Below are 13,683 nucleotides of genomic sequence, written 5' to 3' on the forward strand. Positions count from 1 at the left end.
ATTAAAAAAAAAAAAAAAAAAAGTTCAATTCTTGTACTTTTTAATACAGTGAAATATCATCAAGTAAAGATTGGGATTGACACATATTTTCAGCACAGCGTTCGTAATAAATTCTTTATTTGTTTGTTGGTAACTCATGGTAAAGATTACACATGCTTGATTTGGCACATTAAATATTTATGCTATTCTATTATTGAAAATTCATTGATATCAAATACCGACTGAGGTAGTCTTAGAACAATAATGCACATGTAATCAGACAGTTAAATGGTGTTAAAGTTCAGATAAATATACATTTAAATAGTACGTGTTAATGGAAAATAATTGAAATATTGTATTACTGAACAATAACTGTCATTGATTACATGTAGCCAGTGGTGGAAGAAGTACTCAATTATGTTACTTAAGTAAAAGTACAAATACCAGAGCAAAAAAATACTAGAGTAAAAATTAAAGGTATTTTGTGCATATTTTGAGATTTGTCCTAAATTTTGTTCAACAGAAACAATTTAATCAATAGTTTTTAATGTTGTTATATTTTCGTTTGCTCTAAACTAATTAAACTCCTAGCTTTTTCAGCCGTAAACTATAATAAGAAAATACTTTTACTTTTCAGTCCTGTCCAGACATGTAGTGGAGTACAGATACCTGCTCTCAAATGTATTGATGTAAAAGTAAAAAGTATCCAATGTACTTAAGTAAAGTACATATATTTAAAAATGTTACTTAAGTACAGTTCTTTACTACTTTTACTTAGTTACATTCCACCACTGCATGTAGCCCTATTTAGTTGTTCATATTTATTTATGCAATTATATCAACAGTTTATAATGTTTAGTGATGAAGTCATTGTTCACTCAAGGCGAACTCTTTTCCTCGGTGATGCTGGAGACTCCAGAGAGAAGGCCGTGGGGCTAACAGGACGAGACTCAGGGATGTACTCTGTAGCGTACTTATCAATGTACGGTTGAGCCACATGCCAGACCTGAAAGTGGTAAAACATGGAAGAGTCACAGAGCATTAATTCACTAAACATTAATGGGACATTTTCTTGATACATGCTGTAGAGCTGCAACTAAGATTATTTTGCTAATTAATTAATATAGCAATTATTTCTTTTAATTAATAGGTTAGTTGTTTAAAATGGCAAAAGCGGTGAAAATGAATTTTTTACTCAGTTTTATCCAAATTAAGATGAGAACAATCCAGTGCAGTTTTTTAAAATCAAAACACACACAACTTTCACATTTTCATGTATTTACTGCTCTATTCATGTCCTAAAATATTCTTTCAAGTTATGGCATGTTTTGAAGCCAGTGTATTCACCAGATTATTCGATGACTAAATATTTCAATAATCGATTAGTAGTAAGTCAATTTTTTCCCCTGTTGAAACTTTTATTGTGTAATAATTAATCCAGTCTTTTAAGACAATCTAGTTCACAATACAATTAACAAAGTATTTGATTTATTTAACACAGAATAATTTGGAAGTTTGAAACTAGCACTTGCCTTTTGGTCGATCAGGAGTCTGTGCACGGCCTCGATATCTGGAGACATGAATCTGTCTTTAATCCAGGGTCTGTTTTGAACCATGAAAAGAGACAGCAGTGGATAAACATTAACCCATTTGTACTTTTGTACATTTCAAAGAGAGAAATGGTGAACCTTGGTCACATGTGTTGACTTACTTGACCACACTGCGCACAAGGTCATAGACCTTCTCCAGTGGAGTGGTAGTACGTAGAGGCCGCAGGAACTCGATGCCCTGACAGGCTGCCAACAGCTCTATGGCAAGTACTGAGCAAACAAACTGGTTAGCACAGTTCATAACACACCTACCTGTATTACTCATCTTCAGTGGAACTGAATCCTTGAATGGCCTGATGGTAATTTAAGTGCCCTAAACAAGTACAATATCCTGAAAAAAATCTGTGTTCAACAAAAAAAAAAAAAAAAAAAAAAAAGAGACTTCCAGACACATAAGCAACTTTAAAAGAACACTGAAGTATAATTAGACAACTTTAAATCACAGCATTTTGCTACTGCAGTTCTTATTCCTTTATTATAGGTTACATTGTGTATAAGTGTTGAAATCTTCATCTTGACTGTATGCTCGTTTTGCAATGATTTTAACCTGTATTTAAAATACCTTGTTCAACATGTTCAATGACTCTGAGAGCCTTCCTCGCGGCCCATCCTCCCATGGACACGTGGTCTTCGGTGGCGGCGCTGGTCGATAAAGAGTCCACCGATGACGGATGGCACAAAACCTTATTTTCTGAAACTAAACAAGGAATTTAGTGTTGCTATGAATCTGAAATGTCAAACTTTGATAAGAAAAGCCTCAAGACCCTTTCTAAATTTTCACACTTGAGTTATAGTTACAGTTTTAAATATTACCAATAGTTCTTCTACTTTTTTTGATATAAATCGAACCCACTCACTAAACCCATTCTTGAATAGTTTAATGTTGCCTTATTTATGCAAAAACATATTTCAATATCAAAACTTATTCAAATTAGTTTTTTATGACCTGTCAATAATGCCAGTGTGTACATGCTGACCTAATGTGAGTGTGTGTATATGCTATCATAGGGTGACCAGATGTCCCTGTTTAACCGGGACAGTCCCAGTTTTGAGCCTTGTGTCCCCTGTCCCTGCAGATTTATCCAAAACCAGTGATCTGTCCCAGTTTTATACAAGAATGTCATAAACAAACATGTCATAGATGTCCCTATTTTTGACCAATTTGATCCCCACCAACAGTGGACAGGGGCAAATATTGTCATTTCTTCAGCCAAAATACAGAAAGCCATGTTTGAAAATGACCAGAACACAAAATTATGTTCTTATTGCACTAACAGAAGTCTCTCATGTTAAACTGAAGTCGTGAAAGAGGTGGAAATAAATCACAAATGGATGGAGTGCATAGTAATAATATTCTCAATTATGCACTCTTTTCACTATTTTATTACCATCATCCATCCTAACCCAGGAGTGTCCCAGTGTTTTATTTTGAAAATCCTTATGCTAACCAACTGCCAGTGTGTGTGTGTGTGTGTGTGTGTGTGTGTGTGTGTGTGTGTGTGTGTGTGTGTGTGTGTGTGTGTGTGTGTGTGTGTGTGTGTATGCGTATGTATACTAACCTAACGCCGCAGCGGTGCAGTGAGCGATCATAAACCCAGAGTTGAGTCCTCCTTCGTTAACGAGGAAGGCCGGGAGCTCACTCAGGGACGGGTTACACAGCCTCTCGATCCTCCGCTCACTGATGGCGGCCAACTCATGCACGGCAATGGCCAAAAAGTCCAGTGCCTTATGGAGAAAACAACTATAGTTATTTGTAATACATTTTAAACAAATTGGTGACTGAGCATATACAGTACCTTAGCTGGGTATTCCCCGTGGAAATTGCCACCTGAAATGGTCTCCCCTCTTTCTGCAAACACCATCTAATACAGCTGTTAAGTGCAATCACACAGAGAAATCCATAAGAAAGAGTAAATATTGTGCAAGGCATTAAGAAACTAACATATATTTGGTTTAAAAGGATACTGGGTTGTCTGTGGCACTATTGATTTCTGTATTGATGATGTTTCTGGCAAAATTGATTGTGTCATTGACGACTCCATGAACCTGTTGAAATAACCACAACACATACTGAGACACTGAAATGTACTATATGCATTTTAAATTGCACAACTTCTAGGGCAGGGGTCTCCAACCTTTTTCCCCCTGTGAGTTACTTTTTGTAAAATGAAAATGTGAGAGAGCTACTAATTTTAACAGTCGCCAGAAATTTTGTAAATATAAGAGTCATGGTCAGCCGAAGATGAGGTACAGTTAGATGTCTATAAAACATAAACCACTATCCAGTAATCAGTGCACAAAAATTTACATAAAAATTATACATTTACAAAGGAGAAATTCAGAAATTCCTTGGATGAGCTACTTGGAAGGGGGTGGAGAGTTACTGGTACCACCCGAGCTACAGGCTGGAGACCCCTGTTCTAGGGAACATCCACTGATAAACTGAATATGGTATTTTCTCACAGAAGTGACTTGAGGCTACAGGGTGGGGGTGTGTGCTTCAGTCCCCACTCCTTTTCAGATTTATTGATTTGAAAAAGATATTCATGATTGGAAATTTATTTGATTATGTGCCTTCATGTCTGCTGATTACTGTTTGAATACAACACAATGTATAAAATATCCAAATAAAGTTATTATTAGTATGTTACCTGAGGACAGCATCGCATGGTGTAAGCATCCTGCACTCTGTCACAGAAACGATGGCTTTCTGAAAAGGCAAAATTCAGTCACAGCCACACCCTCACCCCCCTTTAACCCCCTCTGCACCTTTAAAATTCATTAAAAACCTAATTTTACTTTCCTCTTGTTTTTTAAGAAATCTTCATGAATCACCTGCAATCTCAGATGGATGGTGATCAGAGTCTAGAAGAGATCGGAAACGCAGAGCCACTTCAGTCTGTCCGGGGTGAGGCCTCAGTGCATGGATATCTGCAAAAATGGATCAAACATGATTTGATTTGCATATTTTGTTTTCTGAACTGTTACTTTGTTTTTTGTGTTTTGTTTTGTACCGCTGTCAAAAGCCTTGGTGGTGCCCTTGAGCACCTCCAGAGTGAGAGCAGCGATGATATCTGCTTGTTGTGCAATGGCCTGGGCTCGCTCCACTGCCTCTGCCCCCAGAGAGGTGATCATCTGCGTCCCATTGATCAGAGCGAGCCCCTGAAATGTAGAAAGTTACATTGATAATATAATTCTCTGGGACTGGGTAGTTGATCATAATTATAAAAAAAAAAATTCAATGGTTCATTTTAAACAATAAAAAAATGATCTGGACAAAAACAACAAACACACACCCATTTCCTCAGGTTAACCTTTTTCTGGAAAAATTCAATTTCAATGTACTTAAGTAAAGTACAAGGAAAAAAATCTATTTCACATTCAACTGGACAAAAGTTTATTTGGTCGAATACGTTTCACAGCTCATCCAAGCTGCTTCTTCAGCTTGGATGAGCTTTTGAGACTCATTCATACTCTAGTGTACACAAACATTGGCCCTTGCCCAACGACACAACAACACTGAGCCATTAGTGGGAGGACACTCTATCACTGAGCCACTGCTAATATTTATATTCCTATCAGTGTGTCATCCAGCCTATCACACACTGCACAGATTATGTAAGTAGTGGAGGCTCAGTGGTTGGAGCAGTAGTCACCCAACCTGAAGGTCAGTGGATCGATTCCTGCTCGATCTACCAAGTTCTGTCATTGTGTCTGTAAGATTGGTGGTGGCCAGGGGAGCTGATGGGGTAGATTAGCAGCCTCACATCCCTCAGCAGCTGTGGCTACCAGAATAGTTTACTATCATTAAATATGGAGTGCATGAACACTGACTACATTGCAGAGCTTTGACAAGCCTGAAGAGTGCATTATTAAGTGTAATTTTTATTATTATTAAGCATTCTTTCAGTGTGTTTGTCTGTATTGCTTTAGACATTACCTCTTTTGGCTTCAGTGATATTGGTTTGAGTCCATGGGCCTCTAAGACCTGTCCAGAGATGAAAGAGGGCAAAACATGTGAAAGGTCAATGGTCATCAAAAGGCAAACATGTTTCACAACTGAAACCTTTCACTCTCAAACAAAAGGCACTTCCTACAAAACAAAACGTTGAATTGAAGACAGCAAAAAGTATCATACGTATTTGGCATCGGCCCAACCACTCTTTGGTGACCACATCTTTCCCTCTCCCATCAATCCCAGTGCCAGGTGAGAGAGAGGGGCCAGGTCTCCACTAGCTCCCACTGTCCCCTTCTCTGGTACGAAGGACAGACAGGACGCTGCAGGATACATTTAAAATGCTGTTTACTGTGATTTCCTGATAGTTGTAGTCTAGTTTTCTGCATTAACAGCCATACCATTAAAGGCCTGGATCATGGCATGTAGAGTTTCTAAAGAGATCCCACTGTGCCCTTTTGCCAGGACATTGATCCTAAGAGCCAGCAGCATGCGGGTCCTCTCGGGGCTCAAAGGATTCCCCACTCCTAAAGATCCACACAGTAGTAAATATTACAGCCTCTGTAGCAGATAGTGACCGGAATGTTACTAAAACATGTTTTACCTGCAGAATGAGAGCGCACCAGGTTTTCCTGTAGCTCCCTGTGAAGCAAAATGTATTCAATCATCTGAACAAACTGACCCTAGACCCCAGACCCTGGATAAACTGAACATAGACCCTGGAAACTCTGCTCCAAATCATTACTTGAGTTTGCTGACAGGAATGACAGTGCGAGCGAATTTGCCAAAGCCTGTAGTAATTCCATAGACAACTGTGAAAAGCAGAGGAGAACCACAATACAGTGAATGCAATAGTAAATCACTGTTTAAGATATATTTAATAAACAACTCACCTTTGTTTTCCTTGACAATGGTGTCCAAAAGCTCTCTGGCTTGCACCACTTTGAGCTCTGCCTCTGAAGTCAGCTGAAATATTAGTAAAATCAACGATTAACACAGATTTTGTGAGCCCTAAACCCGTACTTATGGTTACCTTTATCTTGTAAAAACCTCGGCCTAAATTGACCAGATCAGTTGATGTAAGGCTGTTGCCATCAAGAAGAATGGACTGTGAAAACAGAAGAGGTCCATAATGATATGTCATAAATAGGCTAATTTAATCACAATTTATATCACTCATACCTCATCAGGCTCTCTGTATGCTGCTGTACTGTTTTAGAAAATGTTATTAAGGATTAAAAAACAACTGCGCCAATTCATAGGCGTATCGATCACATCAGTTTGTTAAATATTTCATAAAGGCCTAGGCCTGTTAGTCTACTATTATTTAGCATGTCAATAAAATTGGGGAAAACATATTAAAAGCTGAAGGATACATATCGGACACTCCAGGCTGGCAGGGTATAAAGTCAGGAGACATAGTGTCCCCTTCTATAGCTGAAACAAGACAAAAGGTTAACTTATTACCATAGCACCACGAGCACGCACATTTACGCAGCCTAAATCTCTGCTGAACTTGTTGCTGGTTTCCTTTTTTTTTGTATTCAGTCATTACCGAGCTCGACAAAATCATTGTCTTCCAGAACATCTTCAATTGTGTCGTCCGCGTCCAAAAGTCCCAATCCTTGACACCGGCGCACAACAAAATGCGTGTCTTTTACAGACGTGATGCCGCCATTGTCGGGTTTGTTCTTGATGTATCGTTTTAGGGCTTCGAGTCCCAGCCACTGGATTGTATTTTTGGTGTCTCGGCACGGTATGGCCAACCACTCGTCCCGTACGTGAACCGTAAACCGAGGCATAGCGCGCCTGTGCATCAGCAATAATGGGCGCAGCGCACCGCTCTCCAAGGTACCACCACAAAGCGTAAAAATGTTCAACCAATCAACTCAGCGATCTGCGGCCACACCTCTGTGGACCACTGACCTGTGCAGGTTGGGCTGTGTGGTCAACAAATGCCGTTACGTGATGCGGGTGGGAGAGATAGGCTTATAGACTTTATTGACTTGTACTTAGTTTTTGGCAACCCAAAAACTTTGTCCTGTAGATTGTCAAAAATAACTTTATTCTTTGCTTGAGGTTTAACAGGCGGTTCAATAATTTAGGCCTACCAGCCGACCCTAGTCCATATGAGGAAAGTTCAAATGGATGAATGAGCTCTAATCCTGGGCAGGCAGTCACAGAGGGTTTGAAAGTGGTTTGAGTAACGAGCAGCACGTGAACGCCTCGCAGCAGTAGCCTGCGGACTGGTGATGTCAGTGAAAGCGCCGCAGCGCAGAGTGCGCGGAGTGCGCTGAGTGCGAGCATGTGTGCAGTCGACAGCGCGTAGGCCTGCTGCGGGCCGTCAGCGCGAGAGGAGGGAGGAAAAGTCTGTTTACACAGACGGCAAACTGCCTGGGGAATCGTCGGGGAGAGGAAGTCAGCCGGCTCTGTGTCTGCGTGCTCCAACTTCCTGCTCAGAAAAAGAAAAAGCACAGGATCCTATTTCAGTCCAGCACAACTGTGTAGACGAGGGCTCCAGCAGAAAGCATGGAAAAACAAGGAAACTCTCCAGCGACGCCGTAAAGTTTCGAGCAGTGACCGGACCAAGTGAGAGACCGCAGGTAAAGTACGACAAAGTGTCATCGTTTGAGTGCGATATTGTTTTGATACGTGATGGTCGCTACAAAGTTAATGCGATATTACTACCTGCCGCTATTGTTATTACTATCGTATAGCCTGGAGTGGTCGCTTAAGGTTTCGCCGTGTGTTGGACTACTTGCGAATTTATTATGTTTTCTGTACGTTAACTGCGCTTTTTTCTACTCGGACCACAACTGAACGCTCTTCCGGTCCGAGCAACATCTTGAAAATGAGTCAGTGGGGCAGAGCAGTGATTCAGACTTGCGTGCGTCAAAGTTATTGCAACTTTAAACTCCGGAAACGCACAACAAACTCCAAAAGAAACACATTTATGAGAAATAGTGTTGCAAAGCCGCGTCTGCCTAGAGCCTGTGTTTATGGATGCTTTTCTTTTTGACCACTGCTGAATTTTCCACCGTCTGCGAACAGGAAGAGAGCAGATTTAGTCATGGCTAAGTAATGTCTGCACACACCATCTAATCTCATTAGGAGTTTCCGTTCAGCCAACACACTGGATGTCTTTGTGCACACAGCGAGTCTCCTCATCCCCGATCCAAACTGCACAATGTCCCTGTGATATTCCTAGAAACATTTAACACCACATGAGCATCTCTCACCGTGACAATGGCACGGCGTTTATTTTATGCGGTGGACCGCGTACCTCCATTTGTCTTGTCTGCTCTCGGGTTAACGTTTACAGCTTCAAGATTAAATGCCTTTGGTAGCTTAATTTAGTAACGTCTTTTAGTAATTAAGTCTACAGTATGTTTTTGAGGCTTAAGGGCCCCTGCTGCATCTTGTCAAATATCTAGGCTAGTTTTCTTTTCAAAAGTGCATGTGTCAGTTCATTCGTGATGATGTTTCTTTGCACTTTAAAAGGTTCAGTGGAATATTGTTATTGTTTTCTTATTGCATATTATGAATATGTATATCAAGTGTGTACATGACAACCTGTCTTTCAGTCACATCATAAATGCATGATTTAGGGGAATCTCCTCTATGTACAACGCCATTCTGCATCTCAATAAATATACCAGTTTCAGAAATAGAAACACACTGAGATAAAGGTGACACCGATGGGAAGAAAGACTTCTGAGATCTATAGATAAGAGGGTCTTCTTCTGTCTTCTTCTCTTAATTGTGTTGACAGTTTGTCACCTATATTTTACATTCCCCATCTCATATTCTGGGTTGAAGGGTGGAGCCAGGGATGGGGGACAATGATCCAATCTTTTGACCCTGTCTTTTGGGACTTTGATGGGAAGTGTGGCCATGGCAGGGAAATGCTCCCCTGCTGTGGGATCCCCTCTCTGCCATTTGTCCTTGGAAGTAGAATAGGAGGAAGTCCTGGCTCTGACAGGTTTGTAGTTTCACATGGCAGATAGAAAACTCTGGGGATGCTTTGTGGCGGAAAAGAGTTCAAACCCGGTATTTCTCTGTCTGTTGGACACGGGCTAAATCACCTCAGTGCTATCATCATTGTTTTAAGTCCCACTTCCACTGATAACACTTTCAGTTGGGGCAACCGATCTGCCTGCCCGGGTAGACTACTGTTAGAATATTTTCTGTTGTTTAAAGTGCTGAAAAAAACAGTTGTTAACTGTGAAGTACAATTTTAATGTGCTGCTATTAAGCACCAGTAATAATCAAGAGAGCAGAACAGTGTAATAATTCATTCAAATTGGTTAATAAGAAATCAGAACTGATGCTATGACCTAAGAGCATATATTATAATTACTGCACTGCCCAAAGTATGAGCCTATGTGAATGATTTACTTTGATCAACATACTAACAAACTAATAATAAAACAGCTCTAGTAAGAAGGGCACTGCTGTTTACACACAGGATCATACAAATGACCTTCCTCCCAGAACCTGAACCTCAAAGAGGTTATGGCCCTGTGATTTCCTGAGGCTCCAGTTGTGCCCTATTCAAATGAACTTGTATTGATAGTTGATAGTTAGTTTCCCTTGGGATCAATAAAGTATCTAACTAACTGATTTAAAAGAAAATCACAAACAGACGGTGGACTTTGTAAATACAAGCAGTCAATAAATGATAGAGAAAGCAAAGCAATATTTATCTAATATTTCCATATATTAAATAAAACCAGAGAGTATTTGTTGATTGTTTGAGCGAGGCAAAAACATTTGATTTCTTGATGACAGTGAATATAGGATCTGTGAGGAGCAGACAGGAGCTCAGCGGCTGCACATTCCTCTATTAAAGGACTAACCCACCCTGGGCCCGTCATGCTTCCTGTGCAGAGGGCCAGGTTGGACCGCAGCATACTTTTGGCTGGAGCTGTTGTTCCTCCTTATATGTGTCATTTTTTTTTGCTGCTACTGCTTCTTTACAACCACTTTAGGCTTATAACACACCCGTCTATTCATCGCCAGCAGACTTCCTTACACCACATGTTCAATCCCAAATAAATGTTTTTTTTGGTCCACAAACTAAAAAGCAACATTAAAACTGAATGTACTAGAGATTGTTTTAGAATCTGTAACAAATCCATTATGAGGAGGAAATTCAGTATAAACAAGGCTTTATGATTCATATCTACATTGTAGATGAAGACATGTTCCCATTTCCAGGAGGGGACTGCATTGATTTGTATTGTACATGTTATAGATATATAGTTTATAGTGTCCCCTCTAACCTCCAGGACATGTTTTTCAGACATGGACAGTGCCATCACCCTGTGGCAGTTCCTACTGCAGCTGTTGCTGGACCAGAGTCACAAACACCTGATCTGCTGGACGTCCACAGATGGAGAGTTCAAACTCCTAAAATCTGAGGAAGTTGCCAAACTGTGGGGTCTTCGCAAAAACAAAACTAACATGAACTACGATAAGTTGAGCCGAGCCCTGCGCTACTACTATGACAAGGTGAGAGGGGGTGTGTGGATGGTCTGTGGGCCTTCTGTGGTTAAGAGTCACATCCACTTCTGCTTTCCTGTGTATTGCACACTGCAATGAGTAAATGAGTATTTTATTATAGTGGTAAAATTTAGGTGGAGAGAAACACTAGAGTTTCAGTTTCAGTAATAAGTCTCTTTATCCTCTAATCACAATAATTAACTCTGTTTCAGAACATCATCAAGAAAGTGATTGGGCAGAAGTTTGTGTACAAGTTTGTGTCTTTCCCTGAAATCCTGAAGATGGACCCTCAGTCCATGGAGCTGGGCAGGGTCCCGCTGCAGGATGCAGAGGCAGCAGAGCTGGAGTTGGAGGAGGAGGAGGAAGAGGAGGGGGAGGAGGTGCAGAGGAAGGCCTTGGGGGTGCTGGGACAACAGCAGTGTCGTACTGACTACCTGCACTCAGGCCTGTACTCCTCCTTCAGCCTCAGTTCTCTGCAGAAGCTGAGGGAAAGACAGGATGAGCCACGCTCCGTCATCCGCTTTGGAAACAATGACAGGAGTCCGCCTCCAACATCGAAACCTGAGTCCTATGTGTCCCCAAGACCCCTGTCCCATTCCCCTCAGTCCCCTCACAGCTGGAGCCCAGTACGAGAGGAGGAGGACTTAGACAGTGCCCAGCCACTCAACCTGTCAGCAGGACACAGGGAGCGGGCACAGCGAACCCCTGACAAGAGGAGGAACAATAGTAGCTCAGGAGATGGACTCCCCCCAAAAAACAAAAAGCCCAAAGCGCTGGACATCTCTGCCCCGCCCCTAATGCTGGCAGGAAGTGACATTGGCTCCATCGCCCTCAACAGCCCCGCCCTGCCCTCCGGCTCGCTCACTCCAGCCTTCTTCACTGCACAGGTGAGTCTCCTCTCTGCTCTGGGCACATGACAGACACTGGGATGAGTTGAAGGGGTAGCATTTTCTCTACCGCATAAACAGTGGCAAATCCTTTAAATCATGCTGCTGAAGTCAGCAGATTTTAAACCCTGCTTTTCTAGTCTCCATTCAGACAAGCCACAACATGAATGCTACTGAGTTGTTCCCATTTTACTCAATAATAGAAATTCTATGGAAATAGTAACAGAGGCACAGCCCCATTATGCTGTTGTCATTTCCATTCTTTCAGAGTCCGTATAAAAGTTAAAAGTCAGTAGGTTTTTAGGTTCAAACTAGGTCAGGGAGGTGGTGAACATTGAGCATCGTCCAAAATCTGTGACAGTTAAGTATTTATATTTCTGTTTTCTATGGTGTATACTGCAGGCTTATTTTTGTCAGATTATGAAAATGGTTCAGGTAACTGCCGTGGGTTAAGACCATTGTAATGTTACATAACTGCAGATATAACCTCATCATGTGTTGGGGACTGGTTAAATGCCTGTGCCACTGGAGTCTGTCCACAAACCCAAAAAAAGTGCACTCACTGTTTGTAACAGAAGAGTAAGATCAGAGAAAAACAAGGGATTTACAGAAATTGTGTGTGAGTCCGATCTACGAGAGGGGAAGAGGCCCTAAGTGATGCCATATGCTCCAATAATTCCATTAATAATGAGAGCAGGGCTGGTCCCAGCGCAACACTGGCTCACTTCTCTGAGGTGACACAGGGGAAAGTGGGGGAGGGACAGGAGAGAGGAGAAATTGATTTCATATGTTTTCTCTTCACGTCCAAACGCTCGAGCGCCCTCCACCCCCAATCAACAACAGCCCCCTCCGCCCGCTCCTCCCCGCGTCACCCCTGGATTTCAGGGAGAAACCACAGACTTCCTTCCTGCTGCAGCAGTTTGTTTTTCCAAACGCCAATACACGTCCATTTACAACTACAGCATGTTTCACATTAACAAGGGCCCAGAGCACTGACCGGTCTGAGGGTCTGAGTGTTTGTGTTTGAATCTTGTCTTATTTACAACCCCCTCTGTCCTGCGTGCAGACCCCCTCAGGCCTGCTGCTGGCCCATAGTCCGCTCCTGTCCGGGATCCACTTCTGGAGCAGCCTGAGCCCTGTGGCCCCCCTTAGCCCGGCCCGCCTACAGGGGCACAGCTCCCTTTTCCAGGTGAGAACTCAACAAACTGCACATGTAAGTGGAGGCAAAGGAAACATAACAATAATGCAGTATACTGTAGACATACAGTTGCAGATGCTATTTACATGGCATATTTAGTAGTTTGTGTAGATAATGAGTTATTCAAGATCATGGGCGTCAACTTAAACATATGTTAATTTGTTCTTGAACACAGTTTCACTTGTTTTAAACACTATCCCATTCAGGTAATTGTAACAATAAGTTTTCACCAAAACCTGTAAATGAGATGTAGGAGATGGCTGAGCAAATAGTGCAGGTCTAGCAGAGGTGTCCTGTTTCAAGTGGGGAGGAAATCCTGTGAATACTTCCTGTTTGAGCCCAGGGGAGCCGGTCTGAACAGGGCGGACTGGTTTAGAGCCGCTCTTTCTCAAACACCACACCGGATCCTGAGACAAACAAAGGTGACTTGTGTTGTGGTGCATAGGACAGACCAGAAGGAAGAGCGACCATGAGTTTAAAAACAGGAAACTGCAGTCAGTGACAATGCTGCCGTCGGCCGCCGGAAGGTGGCTTTCAGAGCACATCCGC

At 41.8% G+C, this 13,683-nt stretch overlaps 2 protein-coding genes across 2 annotated transcripts; one reads left to right on the forward strand and one right to left on the reverse strand.

Moving 5' to 3' along the window:
- Positions 1-92: 92 nt before the first annotated feature.
- On the reverse strand, positions 93-7,780 carry hal (histidine ammonia-lyase). The gene is made up of 20 exons (XM_020934958.2): positions 7,100-7,780; positions 6,921-6,981; positions 6,727-6,754; positions 6,578-6,652; positions 6,438-6,510; positions 6,290-6,356; positions 6,149-6,186; positions 5,946-6,071; positions 5,728-5,867; positions 5,530-5,577; positions 4,604-4,751; positions 4,425-4,520; positions 4,241-4,299; positions 3,555-3,635; positions 3,386-3,451; positions 3,149-3,314; positions 2,152-2,286; positions 1,691-1,799; positions 1,512-1,581; positions 93-985 (listed from the first exon to the last, which is right to left on the reverse strand). Exons 1-20 carry the CDS (start codon positions 7,359-7,361, stop codon positions 854-856), a joined length of 1,980 nt encoding a protein of 659 aa, XP_020790617.1. The 5' UTR covers positions 7,362-7,780; the 3' UTR covers positions 93-853.
- Positions 7,781-7,835: 55 nt separating this feature from the next.
- Positions 7,836-13,647, forward strand: elk3 (ETS transcription factor ELK3). The gene is made up of 4 exons (XM_055155603.1): positions 7,836-8,147; positions 10,850-11,058; positions 11,262-11,936; positions 13,003-13,647. The coding sequence occupies exons 2-4, from the start codon at positions 10,852-10,854 to the stop codon at positions 13,231-13,233; spliced, it is 1,113 nt and encodes a 370-aa protein (XP_055011578.1). The 5' UTR covers positions 7,836-8,147; positions 10,850-10,851; the 3' UTR covers positions 13,234-13,647.
- Positions 13,648-13,683: the final 36 nt, after the last annotated feature.

This window comes from Boleophthalmus pectinirostris, unplaced genomic scaffold (assembly GCF_026225935.1).
Source record: "Boleophthalmus pectinirostris isolate CB_2022bp ecotype Guang Dong unplaced genomic scaffold, ASM2622593v1 HiC_scaffold_2, whole genome shotgun sequence".
Taxonomy (NCBI): domain Eukaryota; kingdom Metazoa; phylum Chordata; class Actinopteri; order Gobiiformes; family Gobiidae; genus Boleophthalmus; species Boleophthalmus pectinirostris.

What these genes read in the sequence shown, in the direction of transcription:
- hal (XM_020934958.2), bottom strand. Translation starts at nt 7,361, where the DNA reads ATGCACAGGCGCGCTATGCCTCGGTTTACGGTTCACGTACGGGACGAG. An exon ending in GTTGGGCCGATGCCAAATAC is followed by an intron (nt 5,578 to 5,727) that starts GTATGATACTTT and finishes ATCTCTGGACAG; the next exon opens with GTCTTAGAGGCCCATGGACT. An exon ending in CCATCCATCTGAGATTGCAG is followed by an intron (nt 4,300 to 4,424) that starts GTGATTCATGAA and finishes TTGCCTTTTCAG; the next exon opens with AAAGCCATCGTTTCTGTGAC.
- elk3 (XM_055155603.1), top strand. Translation starts at nt 10,852, where the DNA reads ATGGACAGTGCCATCACCCTGTGGCAGTTCCTACTGCAGCTGTTGCTG. An exon ending in TGCGCTACTACTATGACAAG is followed by an intron (nt 11,059 to 11,261) that starts GTGAGAGGGGGT and finishes ACTCTGTTTCAG; the next exon opens with AACATCATCAAGAAAGTGAT. An exon ending in CAGCCTTCTTCACTGCACAG is followed by an intron (nt 11,937 to 13,002) that starts GTGAGTCTCCTC and finishes TCCTGCGTGCAG; the next exon opens with ACCCCCTCAGGCCTGCTGCT.